The 21,117-nt window shown below is 37.3% G+C and overlaps 1 protein-coding gene across 3 annotated transcripts in view; it reads right to left on the bottom strand.

The window, feature by feature from the left end:
• Positions 1-266: 266 nt before the first annotated feature.
• The window catches only part of RBMS1 (RNA binding motif single stranded interacting protein 1), a 143,295-nt gene continuing 122,444 nt past the window's right edge, over positions 267-21,117 (bottom strand). For 2 of the 3 annotated variants that reach the window (XM_077181514.1, XM_054636604.2), the window contains exons 7-14: positions 14,335-14,450; positions 13,413-13,462; positions 13,226-13,319; positions 9,892-9,942; positions 7,687-7,797; positions 6,939-7,019; positions 5,623-5,707; positions 267-2,752 (exon numbers count right to left, since the gene is read on the bottom strand). In XM_077181514.1, coding sequence (XP_077037629.1) covers positions 5,630-5,707; positions 6,939-7,019; positions 7,687-7,797; positions 9,892-9,942; positions 13,226-13,319; positions 13,413-13,462; positions 14,335-14,450 — 581 coding nt within the window. In that variant the 3' untranslated portion in view covers positions 267-2,752; positions 5,623-5,629. The remainder of the gene's footprint in view (positions 2,753-5,622; positions 5,708-6,938; positions 7,020-7,686; positions 7,798-9,891; positions 9,943-13,225; positions 13,320-13,412; positions 13,463-14,334; positions 14,451-21,117) is intronic. The other variant, XM_077181515.1, reaches the window with a different exon arrangement.

The raw sequence follows: 21,117 nt of genomic DNA, 5'->3' as shown, positions 1-21,117 counted from the left end.
CATAGATTTTTCATATATCTTTTCCTGTTGTGTTTGAAAGAATTAGTGACTTTGTAGTGTGGTGTGAAAGAGTTAAAATTTGGTTTTGATGAAAGATAGAGGAGAAAAAAAAAAAACCCAGGCTGTCAAGCAGAAAGCAATTCCAAACATTTCAAAATAAACACAGAAGTTTTACCATAACCTGTTTGGGTTTTGCCCCAATAAAGGAAGGTCTGAAGGAAAAAGACGATACATTTTCATTTTTTTGGATCTTTTTTATTCAAAAGTTTTCAAAGAAATAAAACAGAAAAAGCTAACAATCTAATCAAATTTACAGTTCAAAAATGTCTTTTGGCGTTTAACAACAAGTCCTAGGAAACAAAACTACAGAGTTATCTTGAACCGGACAAATAAGTTACCACTGGCAAGTTTGTGGCACTAGTAAAACAAAAATAAAAAATTAACTCTCTTGATCATATAGATATCTCTATGAAAATCTTTTTTTTTTTTTTCAATCTGTACAAAAGGTCTTTCTTCATAAATTAATTTTTTATAATTTAATGGCTGTCTACTATGTGATGTTTAAGTAACTGATTATTTCTTTATGTACAGAGGTTAAATTTCCCAAATCTTACCCAGACAATGAGTATGGCACTTAGTTCAGACATTTCTGGCAGCAACTCTTCCCTCCCTCTAACACAGCTATCATACTGCAGTTTTTAATTAATGCAAAAATAGCAAGTAGTGAGAGATCCAGGTTTGGAAAGTTACCAAAAACAGGCAAGGTGCTGCAGGAAGTCTGGACTTTTACAAAGCAGTAATATTCCAGGGAGCATAGAACCAATAATACCACAACTTTTTAAAAAAAGAAAAAACAAAAACACATCTCTTATGACTATGCATTTCACTAGAATCTACACTTCTCAGAGCAGCAATTTACTTTTGAAACTATGAAATGTCACCGACATCTATACTCCAATACTCACACAAAATTTAAAAACTAAAAAATACTTGAAAGAAACAACTGCTTAGCCCTAGCTCCTGAGCTAGGATGATTTGGTCTGTGGAAACAGGGAGGGCCAGCAACCTGTCCCAATACAAAAGGAAATAAACTTTGAGGTAGATAACTGATCATATACAGCTGACCAGAGAAGTACACAGTTTTGGAAGACAACTTAATTTATCATTCAATTTAAAACATATGCAATTGTAATAAAAAGCTTTAGTAGCAGTGAATTATCTAATATGTGAAGTACAAATAACTGTGTATTTATGAATCAGGAATTTCATAGTTTCAAAATTGGTTTTCTTTACACTTAACACTTGTAGTGATGATGTAAAGTGTGGCACTGCTTGGATCCAAGTCTTCCTTCATGCTTTTGTGTCCATACATCAATTAAAATTATAAAACCTAAATGCAAATGTACAAAAAAGGCACATTCTCTTAACCGCAAACTGGTCCGGCAAAAATAAAGAGTACAGAAGACGCAATGCTGAGACAAATCAGAATTATTGGTTACTGGCTCTTTGTTCTTTGGTAAAGTTACCTTTTAAAAGTGCCAAGTCTTTTTATTTTTATTTACCTACTATAGAGAGCTAGTACCCAATCAATTATGTTTCTACTTAAATCTCAGCATATGTTTGAAAACGAGTCCTTTAGCTTTTGCCATTTTGCTGTAATAGCAACTTTTCTGTTTGCTACCTCTCAGCACAATCCTCATCCTAAAGCACTATCATTAGTATAAAGGAAGGACAAAAACATTCGGTGATATCTCCACCCCAAACTCCCTACTCTACCTATGCTAAAACTAGAACATCAAGTTAGTTTCTGAAAAAAGGCAAAAAAAGATTTTACATTGCATCATACAGCAGAGTTCCTAAATCATTCAAACTACCAGAGGGAACTATTGGCATATGGCCTTACAAACAATTTATACTATTAAAATTTCCCCAGTCAGAAAATGTGTTTCACACAAAACATTTTTTCCCCTCTTGCATTTCACTACCTTACATATTATGTGAAAAAATCATTAAAAACACTTACTACACATTAAAAAAGCCAAATTTTCAGCAATTTTTATTGACTACCTTTAAAAGCCCTATGCTGCTGTTTTACAAGGCATAATAGACCAGCTCATTTGGTCAAAGCATTCTACACCATTAGTTTGGACTACTTACTGAAACAGCTACAGCATTGAAAGATTTAAGGCAAATTGGAATTTATAGAAAAGGATAAGACACTTCACACTACATTAAAAGAAAAACAGAAAGCTAAGAGACCAGACACTATAACTGCAACACTGCACTAAAGCAACACTCACACACTGCAAGCACAGAACATCATCTTAGATGTTTTACTATTTTAAACTTCAGAAAATCCATTTCATACAAAAAAAAAAAAGATAAAAAGAAACAAACAAAATAAAAATAAACCAAAACACAAATTCTGTCATGCACGTGAGTAAGTCTTCGTGGTCATCTGTGCATACCCAGAAATTTGAAGGTTTTTTTTTTGCGTCATAACACTTGATAAAAACTTTTTTTTTTACTAAAATAAACCTGTTCATGGGAACAGCTACTAGATGAATTTAAGGTTTTTCTTATGCACCTTATAGAACTTATAGCAAAAATAGTTTTAGTTGATTTCATTATAAATAACATTTTCAAGAACCTGTGCAAAACTGTCAATAATTCCTAAAGCACAATTGATCAGTAAAATCCATGATTGTTTCAGCCTTTGCACCCTTCTCCAGGCCAGGTCAACACTGGACATCTGTAACACAGAAAGGTCAGAGCTAGAGCAGAGTTACAATCACACACCTTTTTTCTAATGTTGCTGTCCACAAAATGAACTGATTTCCTATTTTAGACAGCTGTGAGAAGACTCAATGAATCTGAGTATAAACGTGGGAAGTAACACAGGCAGCACTGCAGGTGCTTGGCCCTTCCCAGGATAAGGCTCTCCACCAGGACAGAGCCCGTGCTGCATTTCCCCCTCTCTCCCTAAAACGTGCTCAGCACACAGAGCTCCCACGGGGGAACTGTGAGGCTGCACTCAAAGCTCTTCCCTTCTTTGTTGTTTTGTTGTTGTTGTTCCTTTTAATCGACCAAAAGTGGTTGTGTGTGCTACTCTTGTGCTATGTCCAAGGCTCTGGAAAAGGAACAATAACATTCTTTTGGTGCAGCTTCAACGAGGCTATGTATGACAGCTAAGACAGACACAGCTACTGTGCCTCCCTGATGGTAATACTGAACAGCAAGTCAGGGCTCATCAAATTTGAAGGCAGACTTCGTAATGTACTGGCTTATGTTGCCACATGGGTTTAAAAAAAATACCCAGCTAATGACAAAAAAGTTTAAACAATTTTTTAATTTTTCAAAGCAAGGCAAAGTTTGGTATTTTAAGGCTTGTACATTTGTAGGTGCATATAAAACAGGTTTGGGGTTTTTTTTTCCAAGTCCCTTTGACTATTTTTCACATAGAAACAACTTTTTGAGAAGAAACTATAAAGTTATTAAATGTAGCTGCCAGAGGAAAAACACTGTGTATTTCTGAATGACTGCATCCCCTCATGCAAATGTGCTAGTTGTAATTTACCCCTCGAATTATGGGAATATGGGTACTGACTTTCAACAGGACATTCCCAAAAGTGCTGCATGTGCATTTAGAAAGAACTTTCAGCTTGACAACAGTGACAAAGCCACAACAATCAAGAGACTGCAGTGTTCCCTGTATTTAGGGCACAAAATAACTCTCGATTCCCTCCCCTTCACCTGTCTGAAACAAGACAAGTGTCAGCATGTTCCAGGGACAGAAATATCAAATGCCATGCTCTGAGGCCGAAATCAGCTGGGTAATATTAACCTTCCCCACGTGCCCATTGCTACAGCCTCTGCTGACACAGATTTCACTTGCTCCCACTGCACATAAATACAGGTAACAGTGCCTCTCTGAAGAATAAAACAAGTGGAGAACTGACTTACAGCAAACACACAGAATTGTTCACAGAGCTTGGATATCTACACAGAGTCATCAATACAAAACGTGTCTCAGATGGCAACAACAACTCATCCTTTCAGGAGACTTAAGGCTGTTCCTCCTGCCTGGCCTCAGTCTATGGGGAAAGACACTGACAGGCTGGGAGAGAGAGGCAGGAGGGGGATGTGACATGCAGGATTCCGCTTCGCTGGCTCCCACAGATCTCTGCTGGTAAGGAGGTTTTACATGCCCACGGGGAAGACTTAAGGCAAAACAAATAATTCCTTGAAAAGCGGTTAACACCAGGCAACAGCCTTGGCATGGGAAACGTGCAGGAGTCATGATTTTAACACCAGGAGATGGATAACGAGAAGAGCCTGTGGCTTTGCTTTCTGCCTGCCCTGGAAGCAAATCAAGGATGTGGGCTTCCTCTAGATGCCAGCATTTGGCCCGACTACAGGAATAACACAGGTCATATGCTGTGCTACGCGGGCTCTGCCGTCTGCTGAACGTGCCAAGTTTCCCCATTGGTTTGTTTCTATCTTTCCGTACAAGAAGCTGTGATGCCAATAATGGGAATGAGAGCACTGCTGTCAAACAGCACAGCTGACCTGCAGGATCAAAGCTAATGCCAAAATGTGTGTTTTGTTGGATCAATACATTTTAGAGAGAGATCACACAATGGTAGCACATAACTGATTTTGATTTTTCAGTATCAAATAAATGCCACAAGGGCTGTAGAAAAACCCTTCTAACATGGCCTCCAGCACATTATTGCAGATGAATGGAATTTTTCAGTGTGAGGTCTTAGAAAATGTGATGTAAAAAATTATGTAGCCAAGTTGCCTGGCTTACAAAGCACTCAAAAAAAAAAAAAAAAAGATGAGTTAAGGAAGAACTAAATTCCAGAACTTTAAAACATGGATCATGGAAAAGGGAGCAGTTAGTGCAAGTAACATTTTTAGGACGGAAATGTACAGAAAGCAAAACAATTTTGTACGAAGTAAGTTCAGGTAAAGCTAATGATTTGCTAGTAAAAAAGGCCATGCAAGCAGAACCAGAGGAAACCTGGAGTATGAAAAGTAAAACCCTGGAATTAAAGCCAAATGAGGACATGGATTAAAAACAAATTGACAAAACTCTGGGCCAAACTGGTTTTTTTTTTCTAGAAAAAAGGATGAGCAGGGAAGTCTTCAGGAGAAAAGGTCAGCAAGGATTTCTACCAGAATGCCTCCCTGCCTGTGGTCTGTAAGTCGGCCACCAAGCTGCTTCTAATCTTACATGTACCACAAAACTAGGCATGATATGTCTATCAGTACAATTCCCTTTAGCATTTTGATTCTTGTATTTTTGCATTAATTCATTGTTGTTCTGTATACAACACGCTGCTAAAATGAACAAATTAAAATCCAACATAATCCAGTTATGGTATAGAGAAATTATTAAAACAATATTACTCAGAATTCATTAATTCATTTCTGGATCCCAGGTTTCCTTCCCTGGCTTTTGACTCTGGCCAAGTTCAAATCAGCTTCACTGTCCCCAGATAGTATCATCAATATTATTTATATGACATTAAAAAAAAGTTCAATACAGAGTACTGTAAATTATGAAATAAAGCATCTTTGAATTCACATCTTTCATGAGACAGGATGAGCCCCTACCTCACAGTTACTTATTTTGCTGATACGTATATGGAGAATGGTCACTGGATGTCTCTACTGTAACCTGTTGCTGGCCACTGGCTTCCTGCAAATAAAAAGGAAGGCAAGCCATGAGACACAAAATCAAGCAGCATTACCTGCAATTTGTATTTCCACTTGACTCATGCAATTAACAGTCTTCAAATCTAAAATCTTCATCACATTTCTCAAGTGAGGTATTCCAAATCTGAGGTGTTAATTTCACCTCGATGAATATTTCAGCAAACAGAGGAATTAAATGATCATGCAAACTTTGTACTTCCTCAGATGCTTTCATGATAATGAAAAGAAAACCCCTCATACTTTTGACAATATATAAATAAATAGAGAGAGCAAATAACTGCTGGAATATTTTCTATCTGTAGATGTAAAAGAGCATTTTGTCCCTCCCCTTTTGAAGGGGAGGGAGAAGAATGAGATCTACTTACCACACAAACACTATGGGTACTGTGATGGGGTTGGCACTAGGCAACACAAAGAATTGTAGATGGGACTTTGCACCAGGCTCCCCAGAAACCAGGCAATTAATTCAGCTGAGAGTGCTCTGGCAGACAGAGCAATCAGGTAATTACCAGAAGAACTTCTCTGATCCACATGGGCAGATGCACCAAAATGAATCAAACAAATTCTGGAGTTTCTGGATAAACAGACTTTGAAATTAAATGGTTTTTTTTTACAGGCTCTGGAAGAGACTGTCTGGCACTCATTCTGAATATATGAGCTGCAGCATGCCTTGTCTAGCTCCTCTGTTAAAGCAGTACTGACCTATGAAAGGCTGTAAGGTAAGCCAAAGTAGGAGATGAATTATTCAGTTATGCTCTCCAACAAAAGTAATAAATTCCTGTTCGATTGAGATATATTAGACAAACATGCACAATCTCCTGAGATGCCAGGGTCAAATCAGGATTCTTTGCAAAAAGCTACAATCAAGGTCTGCTGGCAGATAATTTTGTACACAGGTAAACTAAGTGAAAGATCAAAACTACAATACATTCCCTGGCTTGTTACTACTGCAGTTATGTTTGACAAAACACAGGGTTTGCCTGAGCTATGCTCATGGAGCAGATTGCTCTGAGTGTGTACTGCCATAAGTACAGGTAATTCTTTGTTGTAATACTGACTATATTAGTTGAGAATAATGACATTTCATAGTTTTAATACAGGTGGCATTCACAGTACATTCACAGTTACAATATTTGCCTTTGAGCACTAATTTTCCTAGGAAAAAAAAAAGTATTAATATTTCTTCTCGCTGGTTTTTTATAAAATATACTGACCTCAACAGGAACTGCTGCTGTCTGGACATGTGTGTACTGGGGGATGTAGGCTCCTTGCATAGCTGTTGTGGCTGGCATGTACTAGAAAGACAGAGACCATTACATTGAGTGAAAGCCCAATATAAAAGTATTCAAAATACCTTTCATGGTATTGCTTAACAGATATTGACTGTTTCCCTAAAGCAATATACAGGAGAGAAAGACTTTTGTGTCTGAAATCAATTGGTTTTCCAGAAAAGTCATTTATCTATTTTGAGAAAATATAAACTTGGACTTCAAAGACTATGTAAAGGACTTTTCCTTCTCTGTTAATCCCAGCCATAATATTTTCTTTTTTTAACCCCTTCTGGTCTGAAAAGAAGGGTCTTGCAGTTTAGAGGCAAGTCTGAATCTCTTCTGATTTAACTTCTGTTCCACACTTCAAGAGATTAGAGTTGCAGAAAGGAATATAAAGAGTAAAACTAACTATTTTTGATCTTTTGAATGCAACTCTGAAGTTACCTCCAGGATGCCTTTCATTTGTTTCGGTCTATTTTTATTTACTCGTTTCCAATTTCTAATCAGTTAATAGACTGAATAAAAGCTGATGAATATAATTTTAAAATGGAGACAGATCCTAATAATTTACTGGACATAAAATGACTTATAGGATTACTTTTTCCCACATGCAAACTGCACAGGGATACTGTGATCTACATGCAGTATTTTCTACTTGGTAAGTTCTATTTTGTATGAAATTGCTACATACTGTTCCAGTACTGCCTAATGAAAGATGACTCATCTGCTGTGTCAGAGGGCTTATCATTGATGCAGGCTGTAGTGACATGGTGTGGTCCATGGAGGGAGTCAGAACAGCACCCTGTTAAAACAGAAACAAAGAAATGGTTGCAGCACTCAGATTTAATTTTTGATTTGAGAGTCTAAGTATGGAGTCTCCTTCTGAGAGGATGTACCACGAGAACTCTCCTTAATCCCAGGCACTGACTTGAAAAGCAAGTCTGAGGCATTCTGAATATTTCACTTGAGCATCTGCAGATGCTCAAGGTGGAAGACCTGCTTTGACTTCCTGTTGGACATTCAACTGACGTGCAGTACACTTGAGAGATCTGCTGAAAATGCTTTCCAAAATATGAGTTTAACCAGATGCTGACTTGAAAGCAAAAATTTGCACATGTTACCTGGTACAGATTCACTCAGCTTAAGCTTTGGAATTTCATGCTTCAGGAAGAAACTTTTATCTCATCTTTAGGAGTGGTGGCTTTGGAGTTTGTGTTCCTACCCATCACACACAATGTTCACACATGAGGCAGCTGCCCTGCTTAGTGGCTGCTTTCATTAGCACACACATTTCAGAAGAGTGATTTAGCAGTGCTGATTCTTTGTCTAAATACCAGCTGCTCTTGATGATATTTCTATTGCTTCTGTACTGTTTTGTTAAGTTCATAAAAATTATACTCCAAACTTCTAAACACTTTAGATTGTTAAATATGGACAGCACACAGGTTTTCAGAGTTAGCTGAAATGGAAAATTATCAAGAAATTTCATTTTATCATGTTCCACAAAAACACATTTCCAAATATTTTGTATGACTTACGCTTGCAGAAGGTGTTGATTAAAATTAATGGAGGCTCAAAACAACAGAAATAATTGCAGTGTACTGAAAGCAAGTATTTTGAATCAATAACTAATCCTTAAAATGAAAAAAAAAAGAAAAAAAAGAAGTGTAGAATATACTTGGAAAAACAACCATGTGATCAGTGTAGATGAAATGAGTCACAGGCACATCAAACACTGAAAGAATTTCCTGTCTGTGGACTGCAGGCTTCTCTGAAAAGCAAATGAGCAAGACAGCACCTGTCTTTGCACAGGCCAAAACTGAACTTCAGTCTAGAATCTAGGTCTTTATTTGCAACTGTGAAATCTCATCTTGTGTACCTGTGAAACTAATACACCTAAACTAATACCCCATTATATCAACTCTTGTCTTTCACAGCATTATCTGCAGGATGTTGTTCTATGAAAATCTGTGTTGCTAGAGAAGGAAGTTAAAACCTACTCTGTGTATGTGTATTTAACATCAAAAACCACAAATACAACAACAATTAAGTGTGTGAGAAGGTGTTCTGGTTCAACATCAGCTTCTCTGCATGCCCAAGAAGAAAATGTTCTGCCAAGATGATTTACATTCTATAATCTGCATGGAGAGGTTAATTAAAGTGAAGACCATATCCCTTCTGCATCTGGAAACAGACCTGTTTGTTAACTGTGGGAGTGCATGTATTCAAGTGCCTGTTATTATTAGTAATGCTCATCTCAGGAAACCCAGTAGGTCTCAGATGTAATGGTACTTAATTGGCAAATGACACAGACAAGAAGCGAAATGTCACGGGAGAGTAGAGATCAGAATGCCTGACAGTCTGGTTCAGATGCCACAGCCAGAAGTGTAGGGAGACCAGCATTACTCAGGAGTGGTGAAGCCAGAACAAGCTATGCAGGTTTTCTCAAGTGAGTGCCCATAATGTCATTCATATCACCACATCCATCTGTCTTTCACAAATTACCCGGTCTGAACTATTGTAGACCTATTCTAAAACACTGGGTCTCCAATTTCAGCTCCTGAAAGGTAGGCAGTATGTAAAGCATTTGGCATTTGCAAAGTGGTTTCCATTTCAAGTAAAATAAAATAAAACAAAACCAAAAAAAAAAACCAACACCACTAAGTTTCCTCTTGGAAGTTTTCTCTAATGGTCCTCATCACATTGATACTCTGAAGGTAGCTTACTTTTTTTCCTAATAAAATGAGGCCCCAGTTCAGGTTACTGTCTTTGTTTCATTTTTCATTTTGATCCATGGAACTAATTGAGCAGGAACTGACATACTTCCTGTGGTTTAAAGTATGTAAAGTGTTTATATAATAGATAAACACAACAATGGAGAAGCATAAAAACTTACTGGGTGCTGCATTATATATGGTTGAGGCTGCATCCAAGAAGGACTCTGAACCTAGAACAAAATTGGCATTTTATTTTTCATTTTACACATTACTCCAACTTAGATACAGTAATAACCTAAATCATGTTAACATGCCTCCTCCCTTATTTATTGACTTTTTAACCTAATTAGTCCCTCTGTGGAACAACATTGATTTCTATGAAAAAAGTATTCATTGTAACCTGTAAATCAGAGACCATACAAGATTTGGAGACCATACACCACATACACCTTTCAGAACAGAAGACAATGTTTTTAGTGCAGGTTTCAGAAACAGTGAAAGGGGTCAAATAGATGAATGGCAGATTTCTGCTACATTAAAAAAGGAAACTCCTTCTGTCTCAGAAATTCCTTTGTGCAAAAGTAATTGGGATCTCCAAAAGTATAGCACCATTTGCCTTCTGGTGTGATCTGATTAAAATAGATTATTGTATTTTCACAACTGAAAAAAACCCCAGGAATTCTGCTGTAATTCTGCTGTAAAAAGATCAGGAATTCTTGTTCCAGGAAAAAGGAGATTTAGGAGTACTGTTTTCTGAGACATTGTGGTGTGTTATTCCCAAAGCACAGGAAGAGGAGGTTCTGATGAGAGTCCCTGCTCTTGCAACAAGCACATTTTCTCTCCAAAATCAGCGACCACCCAAATACTTCAATTGCAGGAGAATGCCTAACTTTGCATGACAAAGTGAAATATAAAAAGGGAGTGTAAAGGTTATATTGTTATCCTGGTTAAAAAGAGGGGTTGCAACAGCTCTCTGAAAAAGTGTGCAAGAAAAACTAAAGGTAAGGACAAAAATATTTCCTCTCCACCTGCTGTAGGTGTATTGGGTAAGGCAGGAATCTGACCTGCACTGCACACAGAGCAGGCTCACCACTGCTGCTGGACATTTAAAACCTTTTAAATGCCTCTACTATCATTCCCAGAGTCCTGTGAACAGGACAGGTAAACACACAGCCTTGAAAAAAATCCAGGTGAGGCATTTTCTGGAAGATGAAAATATTTCTTGCCTCCTTTTGGTACTTAGTTTCAAAGCAGAGTTGGGTTTTGTTGGTTTTTTTTGTTGTTTTTTTTTTTTTTCTTTTTCAGTCAGGAAAAGAGCAAACAGGAGTTCAAAAATGGAATGGAAAAGACTGGAACACTCCCTTTCCTCAGGCAAAGTCTTAATGGCAAAAATACCGGTACAGCCTGACTAAAGCTTTGGCTAATCTCACACTTTGATAGTAACTGGCTCAGTGCAGTCATTTGGATATACAGGGGTTGCAGAAACAAACACTAGCCAAAACTTTATTAAATTTGTTTACCTGAATAAGAATAAATCTAGCAGCAGGTTATACCATGCCTCAAAGAAAAAAACAAAACAAAAAAAATGCAAAAAACCTTTTGCTTGTGTGAGACATGCTGTTGTGTAGAAGACAGAAAGCTGCAGGTTTCAGTGAGAAGGGATCAGTAATGAAGATGTGACTAATACTCAAATTGTGAAACTCTTCTGGCCACGAACCTCCTTCCTCCCCAATACAGAATACTTCAATTTAATTTTCAATTCCAATTACTGTGTCACTTCAAGCATAATGATATTAATAACTCCATCCACAATAATTTAAGCTCCATGCCATGTATATTGAAATACTTGTAACTACATTTCTGGAAACATAATGGATTGTGGTCTGTCTATCTCAATAAGCCCAAAAAATAATACTGTATTGCTAAGTAGTATGTTTCCATGCCAACTTCCAATTTTTACTTGGATTCTGAATATCAGAGAGTCATATATTGATAAATAATTTATATTTTAATAAAGAATAGCAGTTAATTTTACTGAAACATTTTCCTGGGTAAGAACTTACTGTAATTTCTGAGGTAATGCAGTACCAAGCAGAATGATTCAGTATACTGACAAATACAGTCTAGCACTGTCTGCTGAGAGCAAACATTGTGTTGCATAAGTTACCTCAGAAATTCATATAAAAATAATGCAGCTGCCCTTCACACCAGAGAATGCTGTTTTAACTCCTACACAATACTTTGCTCATGCAAGACGGCATTAGATGTCCAGACTAATATGAGACAATTCTTCCTCATCCTCCTCTCTTGGAATTGAAGGCTACATGGAAATTTCTGCAGGATACAGCTGATGAAATGGCCCACAGTGCCTCTGCCAGCCTCCTACCTCCCTTTACACACCCTTCCACACTCATTCACACACAGAGCACATCAGAAAGCTCTGCATGTCTCTCTCACTAGAAAGCAAACAGCCTCTTCTTCCCCTGACACACAGAGGTAAGAATCTTCTAAATTTATTTAGTTTGGGTTATTTATGACCTGAATCACTGCTGTTTACTCCATCTATGTGTTAAACAGTAAAATGCCAAAAAAGCTCATAATTTAGCATACAGTGCCATAACTGGCATATCTCAAGTAGTAATTACAGAGCACACATCCGAGACTGCCATACTAGTTGTATTTAAAGCAAGTTCTTTGTAAACTGAAATGTACAATGCCCTAAAATTGAGGATTGCTAAGAGATCTATATTAAAGTGCTAAAACTGTTCCATGTAATTTCCCAATGTGTTGAATTGTATATCAATATCCCTTGTGAGGACTCAAGATGGCACCTATCAAAATCCCTCTTCAGAAAGCTTTGGACCGAAAACGTCCACAATTTATATTTTAATTCATTATTCAAAATAAAGTAGCCTTTGGTTTAGAAATACTGTCCTAGGCTATTAAATGCTTTACTCCTAATACAAAAACACTGAATTTGAATCCCAAAGTAATTTGACCTCGGAGCTCTTTTTTTAAAATTTCCTTCTCTAATGTGAAGAACGTTTCTGCACCCTCTTAGTACAACTACATAAGATATTATTGTTGGGCTTTCTGAGAAAAATACAGAGAAAAGCTCAAAATGCATGGAGAGCATATTTAAAAATAAATTTAATTAAACCAATAAGGCTTTAAATAAAGAATAATTACTCATATATACTGGTGACATTAAAATAATTTGCCTGAGAGAAAATGAAAAATCTCCCATGAAAGGCAGAAATGGCTACAAATCCCTCAGCCATCAGCACAAGTTGGAGACTTGGTATTGCAAGACACCAGGGTCTCATTAAAGCACTGTGCTTCCTGAAACACACACTCAGGTTTTCAGGCTGTCACTTTCATGCTGTACAGCACAAGGAGGCCACTTCATTAAAATGTAACATTATTGGAGACCTCATAAAACCAGATGCAACAATTGATAAATAAACATAAGCTCCAATGAACCATTTCAGCTACCAAGCTCTAAATACAAACCTGGTATGTAGAAACTGGAGAAGCAATATATGGCGTAATAGATGTCTGAGTGATCATTCTGTTTGCTGTAATACTGTAGGGTGATGGATAAAATCTAGAAAATGCAGAAATATTTATTAAATGCTAGTTCTGTGCATCTTTCATAATGCAAACATATTTTTTCTTAGTGTGACATTACTCAACATACCCATTTTGTAAAGCAGCTGTGGTTGGATCATACGTGAGTGTCATTCCAGCCTTAAAAAAAAAAAAAAAAAAAGTGGAAAAGAAAGAGTGGACAAAATAAATTTTAATTGTAAATTATTTCTCTTTTTCTTTAGTTGTCTCATTTTTAACTGAAAATTTGTATTGAAATAATTTATTAAAACTTAGGGAAAGGTTAATTGACAGAAGTAATTATACAGTGAAGAGAATTAGCAATATTGTTTGTGAATACAAGTTTCCATGTTCCCATTATGAGGAACAAAATGCAACCTATTAAACACCTGGCTAAAAGTACATGTGTGTTTGAGATTCAGGGCATGCAGATGATTATGTTCGGGTGTTGCCTACAATATATGACCTATAAGATTGAATGGGGAGTGTAGTTTTTCAGAAGGCACATTTGAATTTTCCTGTGTAATATAAATGAGGCGTTTAGGTTTGCTAGCCACAGTAAGTCTATGAAACTATTATCTTGAACATTAAAGTTTAAAACAACTGTTGACTAAAAACAATAATGCTGCATGGCACTGGTATACTATTTTAATCTTGTGAAAGTGGTGTGCATTTTAGTGTTGCATAGATCAAAGGATTATTTCTGCATGTAAGCACAGTTATGTGTCTGGTAGTTTAATAATATGAGAAAGCTGAAGTTTATATAATGACCAAGTTGAAGGAGATTTTATTGTTCACTTCAATGAGACAGGACTCAGAGTTTCACATTTTGCCTTTTCTCCTCAGAAAAAAGACATGGTTAAGTATTTTTTTTACAGACACAAACTGTCAGGTAAGAGCTGCTTGCACATTTTTAATATGCCAAAGACCCAAGCCAAGAAGTCTCAATGCCTATCATTTTCCTAAGTATTCATTATTGCACACCCACACTAAAGCTTGAAGAGAGGACTTACAAGTCTCACCTCGCCTTCTCTGTGCCATGCTCTTCCATTCTGTATGTATTTATTCTGATTCTGCCTCTTCTTCTGTCCTCCATCAGCAAACTTGCACAATAAAGGTTCTGCAGGAGCTGAGAAGAAAGAAGAAAAATTAGTTGAAGAAGCATTGATACATAGGTGCTCAACTCTCCAAATGAGGTATGGTTTTAAGTTATATTCCAAATATGACACTTAAATAACATAGAGCTGTATTACAGCATCAACAGCTGTTCAGCATAGCACAAAGACAGCTGCCACACACAAACAGTGCATCTTGAATGCCTTATCTATTTGATTTTGAACTACTGCTGTAAAACCTGTTGGAAGGAAGCATGGTCTGTATATCCTGAGTATGTGTCTCTTGGTCTGGGTTCAACAAGAACTGTCATCTAAATTCTGAGCTTTGTCTCTTTGGAATTGTATCTAAGGAGGATGGAGAAAAAGTCTGGCCAAAGGTCTGTAATACATTCTCCCCACCCTTTGGAGGTTTCAGTAATGTCCCAAAATGTACAAGTGTTTTACTCATCCAGAAGAGGCATCTTTATGTCCTGAGGCCTTGCTCTGAGAAAATGCCACAGTTGTCCATTCCCATTTTATCCCTGCTCTATAAAGAGCACCCAATGCAACCAGAAATTCTTCAAGATTGTCCTTTGGGGGTTTTTTGCATACTGCCATGAAACAGCATCACCATACTTTACTATTTTTCCTTGTTGTTGTTATTATTATTTTTCCTAATACAATCCTGACCATGACCTCAATTTTTAATGTCAGAATTGAAGCAGTGAAAAGGTTTGCATAGCATTCTTTTTTTCCCTGTTCTTAGCTTCCACATTTCCAAGTACCTATGGCTGAAGCACAGCTCTGCTGCATCACACCACACCCTCCCTAATCACAGGGTGGAAGCACTGTTATGACTTGGATGTAAACTCTTCTCTGCCAATAATTCCTGACACATGAGCTGTCTAAGCTTTACCATGACACTCCTCCAGTCACTCTCTGTTTGGAAACATCTTCATGAGACATGGCTGGACCTGAAAACATACAAGTTTCCAAATGCAGAGTAAACACATGGGGTGGGAAGGCCACCTGCAAAAAAAACAACCCCAAGAAAAATTTTCAACAAAATCTATTAATATAACCGTGGTGAGTGCTGATGTCTCTTCACCCTGTCTGCATTTGCAAAAGATGATTGGTACTGAAAACCTCAGGGATGCGTAACCTCACAAAGAGCTTGACTTTTAAAACTTTGGCACAAAACAGGCATTAATGGCCCAGTCATCCCTGGCTTTGGATGTCACACCTAAAACACTAGCTCTGTTTCTACTGGAAAAATATCCACTTCCTGCATGACACATCTTTTGACAGCCTTCTCTATAAAAAAGGAGAAAGAACTGGTGTGTGGTTCCCCGTCTCACCTCCAGCAGTGACCACACAGGTCAGAGACCTGGACGTCTCCTACCTGGGTGCTGTTATACAGAGTCTCAGACTGTAACATTAAACATGACAACCAAATAAATTTAAAATGTATTATCCTTCAGAGAATGGTAATTAAAACTCTATAATCATAAAATAAACCAGGAAAAAGCTAGGTTAATGCCACTGGAAAAATATAGGAGACCTATGGATGATGGAGTAAATGAACAAGGAAATAACAGAAACCTTAAAGTAGGAGAAAAAATGGAAAATATTGTCTTCAAAACCTTGTATTTCTGAGGGGATTTCTGGCATTAACAAAACTGACTTTTGTTTTGAGGTCTTCTATTATGTGAAGCAACTTCTGTTTCAACATATTTGGAGCAAAAAGGTACTATATCAATATGGTGATGGATGATTTGATGCTGCTTTGTAAAAGCTATATCCAATAACCTTAGTCATAGCACACAGCATTTCAGTCCATACAGTTTGGCTGAAATAAGAGGAGGTAATCTCAGAATATGTTAGCCAATATGGATAAATTTCTCAGGTTCTGGTCTGAAATAATTTTGGTTGGTTTGACACAGAGTGGAAAACAAAAATCCGTTGGACACTGAGAGAGGAGGTCCAAATACTGAAGTTAACTGCCTTAAATTAAAAAAAAAAGCTCTTCCCCAAGTTGAATATCTTTGTCTATTTTTACATTATTTCAAAAAAACTAGTTTTGTGAGGAGCATATGTGACTTCCAAAATATGCATATAAAATTTTGGATGAAAAATCAAAATTTCATTTCAAAATTCAATTTCTCTGGCATAAGAACAGTACAGAAAGACATCAGAAAAAGATTTCTGGCCCTGACATTCTTTATTATAGCATTCACAGGTAGTAAATGCTTTATTTAAACCTGCACTATGCTTTCATTTAAAATCCCTACAATGAATTATAAAAAAACTTCTTAGAAAGCATCATTTGTGCTTGCATTTCCCATCATTGTCTCAACATAAATATCTTTTCTTAAAAAAACAGAGTAAACCCGTCCAACTGTTTGAATAAAATGTTCATAAAAACCTATTTTAAGAATAAATCTGAATTTTTTTGTCAGTAGATAACTCAAAACAGCTACATTTTCTATGATTAAACATCTTCTGTGTTACGTTGTAAAAATTCTCCAACAAATTTAAAGAGGAAGAAAAAATGGAGTCAGAATTGTACACATATACTGGATTTTGCATACATAATATCCAAAACCTGCATCAATGAAGAAACCCAAGCATTTAAAGAGCTATCAATTTGTGATTTGCTAGAAGTTAGTGCTAAAAAACCCCTTGCAGAAGTTAGTGCTCACACTAAAAAACCCCTTGCAGACCATCTATTAAACACAGCACTTCTGTGAGCAGGCTGTGCAGCATTTGCCTTCCCTGATTCTGCTTCAAGATCTGGCTGCTGACACTGGGGACAGCTCCAGTGGAAAGCCCAACTGCAATTTTTGGCTGCTCTCCCACACACGTGACCTGAATAACACCGTGTTCATTCCTGCAGCAACACAATGACCGATGGTCACCAGAGGGAGGCTCGTGAGAAACAAGACAAACCTTCTTGGGTTTATCTTGACCCACTGATCTCCCTCCCACCAAAGAATGAACATAGACCTTACTCTTTCCGAAATTAAATCTGAACCTTACTTATTCAGCTTACTTTTTCTTATTGTTTACAAGAATATGCAACACATTCTCTCTCTTGCATATACGTGCAAGTGTGTGACAGAAAAATATTTGAACAAAAAGCTCTCACAATTCCTACAAGCCAGTTAAGCAATCTTTTGTAGTACAGGAAGGAAGGGAGAGTCATTTTTATTGTTTAATTGCTGGGAACTATGCAGGCCCAGTGATGAAGCAGATCATTAATCATTCAGTGACTTGTCTGTATGTGAAAGACAAAGGCAGAGAACAAATATTCAGAGTTGCATTCACAGCTGAGAGGTACCTGATGTAAAAGGCTACAACTTACAGTGGAGTTAGGCTTTTGCAGCTAGGACAGCACATTTGACCTGCTCACTCTTCTGACACCCAGGGCAAACCAACACTGCCAATGGTTTGCAGGTGCCTGTTGAGCTGCAGCTGCTGAGGGGATCTGTGACCAAAAAGCTTTCCTGGCTTTCAACATCAGGGCTTTAGAACTTGGGTGTGGAAAGTGCTGACCACCTCCTCCCACCCTGAATCACTCTCCTCTAGGGTTAATGTTTTTCCATAAGAGAGATGTGAATGTGATATTAGTCCAGAGAGTAAATTCTTCCTTTGCACACATCTGTACATTAGAATTCAGTTTGTCTTTGTTCAGTGTCTACCCAAATTTGTACCAGGGGATACTATAAATGCAAAACCAAAACTCATGTTCTTTGTTGGACCTTGAGTTTGCACCCTTGACTTTACATGGCAAATTTTATCAACTTTTTAATAAACCCTACTTTCAGTTACTGAAAAATACAACAAAATAGTTTAAAAATACTATTCCTTTAGTCAGTTTTCAATTAAACTTCATCTTTTAGAGACTTTCATTGCTTATTTTCTAGTGCAAAACATATGGGACCTAATGAATTCTGACATTAAAACACGATTTTAATGATAGAGCCAGCCTGTACAGCTAGAAACTTTTGCCAAAGGCTGTGGGAACTAAAACAGAAATTGTGCAACCCATGATCAGGGTAGCTTTATATGTTTAAAGAGAAATTCAATATTATAGTCTTCACCATCCTAGTCTTCACTTAAACATAATGCTCAGGATTACATTGCTTTAATAATTTATACAAGGTTTAATAATTTGTGACAGAAAGATATTTTGAGTGGTTTTAAGAAGCATTTTTCTCTTCTAATCCTATGTTGCTTCTTAGAACTAAGCAGCAAATTGCAAATTATGGGAGTTAGAGCAGTAAAACCTCTAATTCACAGATTTCACAAAATATTCAGAGTTGATGGTGCTTGTGGGTCTCTTCTAGATCCAAATCTTAAGTGAATGGCCCATACAGGGATCAAGCGTACAACTTTGGTACCTCAGCACCATGCTCTGAGATCAGCTAAACTAATCTCAGGGTCTTGATAAAAGAGTGAAATTTTTGTTCCTCTGCCTTTAGTGTGGCAGCCACTGTCAGCCCTTGATATCCTGTAGGAGTGGTTTTTAGACTATGGTTCATGTGTTTTTTCTAAAGGATCTGTGAAAGATAATTGAAAGAAAAATTGAATTTATGGTCAAGTAACTTAAATTCATGAGAGATCTTTGGTGCTGGATACTTTGTAAAGGAAAGAAACTAGGAAACACTAGCATATGACTGACAGGAGACAGCTACTTCAGGGCTCCATTTCCACACCTCCCCACCCTAGAACGAGGTCCAAGGCCAGATAATTTCAAGCCATAGTCAGTATCATCCCTGGTGAACCTCTTCCCAGTCTAGTCAAGCACACAGGCAGGAGCAGGGCTTTTACACACTCAATTTTCTCCCCTAAAAGAGAATCTGAGCAACCAATCTCTTTATCCTAAGTGGGAAGGGTGGGCCATGGAAAATTTTTGATTTTTGCATCATCACCATAACCAGCCATTACTGAAGTAAAAACGGCATGGGCTGCTCAGCAAAAATGCTCTTACATCCATTAAACCAAAATCACCTAAGTTCTTTTCCAGTAAAAGGAATATTAAAGCTACATGCTACTGTGACAGGAGCGAGATGCCTTTCAAGACTTTGCCCAGAAGATCATTTCTACAATCACTACGGATCCAACACAAGATTAAAAGCCAGTGAACACTGAGTATCATCTTTAGAGGAGGAAGGCTAAGTATGCTGCTGCTCTGCTCTCACTGCTCATCTGCTGCCTCCTGGCTCTTGATACCAGTCTGGTCTGTTTCCTCCAATTCACGTCATACGTTTCACAGGAGAATAGAAAAGTTTTAAATATTACATTCTTCACTGAAAACAATAGTTCTTTAAGGAGGAGAGTGAAACTAAATGCAAAATTTACTTTAAAATTACAACAATCATATAATGGTTATATATCATAATTGAGAAGATAATTAAGTACAAGAAATAAAGTTCTGTGTTTGGTTTTCGGTGACAAAATGGAGAGGAAGTCATAGTCCATAAAACACAACCAGCTAATACAATAACTTACATAAAAAAGGATCAAGCTCAACAACAAATGGTGAAACTAACACATCACTTCTAGGAGTTTCAGGGTTATACCAACTTGCAGTGCATTTCAAATTGCTCTCTGAGCTAACCTTTCTTCTTCTTTACTGAAGATAAACAAGGACACACTAAATACTGAATATATTTCATTAAGTTAAATAAAGCCTGAATAGCTAGTTATATCTGGGTTTAGCTTGCTTAGCATCACCAATGCCCAGTCACTCACCTAACTCTGGAGCTGACACTTTTGACAACACCCTGTGTTAATCCCTGGCCTTCCCAGATTCTTAGAGGTTTTATTCATTGTGTCTTCTCATGCTCCAAAGGAGGTTTCACTTATGCTTTCTATAACTGTTTAACCCATTCTTCCATTTAAGCCCGAACTTAGTTAAAATAACAAAGCTGCATTATGAAAGCATGTTTTTGTTGAACAAATGTTCTTCCTCCCACACCTATTTCATTACAGGCCCATCTCTCCTACCCTCTTCATCCTGATAACATGGATGTTTTTAGAGCCAGCTCCCTTTGCTGATTTTAGCCAAGTTTCTAGGACACAATGTTTTAATTTAAACACAGATCTGGTTTTATGATTTTGTTTTGCATGTGTTTGAAGTTGATCCTTTATAATCCCAATGGTCGCTAATCTATTTCAAAACAGTTTCCTAATCTTTGCTTGTTCAAGAGCTTTCCTACTGTCATCCAGTTTTCTCTCTGCAGGCAGTCCAAAATCACAGTTGCCTCATGACCCCACCCCATGTTTTGGCAGACTGCAGTATACTATGATGCATAAATTGAATTCTCTACTAAGGCTGCGTTATTGGACAGGTGCTTGCTATGTGGTATAGAACTCTGGGAAGAATTTGATCTCCATAAAAACCTTTGCAAGGAGCAATGAAACTTCACCAGCACAGAAACATAAAGCTGAGACTGTGCCCTATACAACAAAATTGAGGGTCTTTAAAAACCAAGATTCTCACAACTCCCTTATGCACCTGATTATCTGTCTCATTTTCAGTATCATGGAAAGTGAGACCCATCCAAATTTCAAACATTTGGAGTTATCTGTTTCTGAGTGACTGAGCTAGACACCCTTTGTAACTGCAAGGACGGTCTCTGGAGGTGTCTTTTTCTTTTCTTGTTCTGGACAGAGAGCCTGGACAACTGTTTTGCA

This window comes from Agelaius phoeniceus, chromosome 7, assembly GCF_051311805.1.
Source record: "Agelaius phoeniceus isolate bAgePho1 chromosome 7, bAgePho1.hap1, whole genome shotgun sequence".
NCBI lineage: Eukaryota > Metazoa > Chordata > Aves > Passeriformes > Icteridae > Agelaius > Agelaius phoeniceus.
This window is presented reverse-complemented; position numbering and strand designations above follow the sequence as displayed.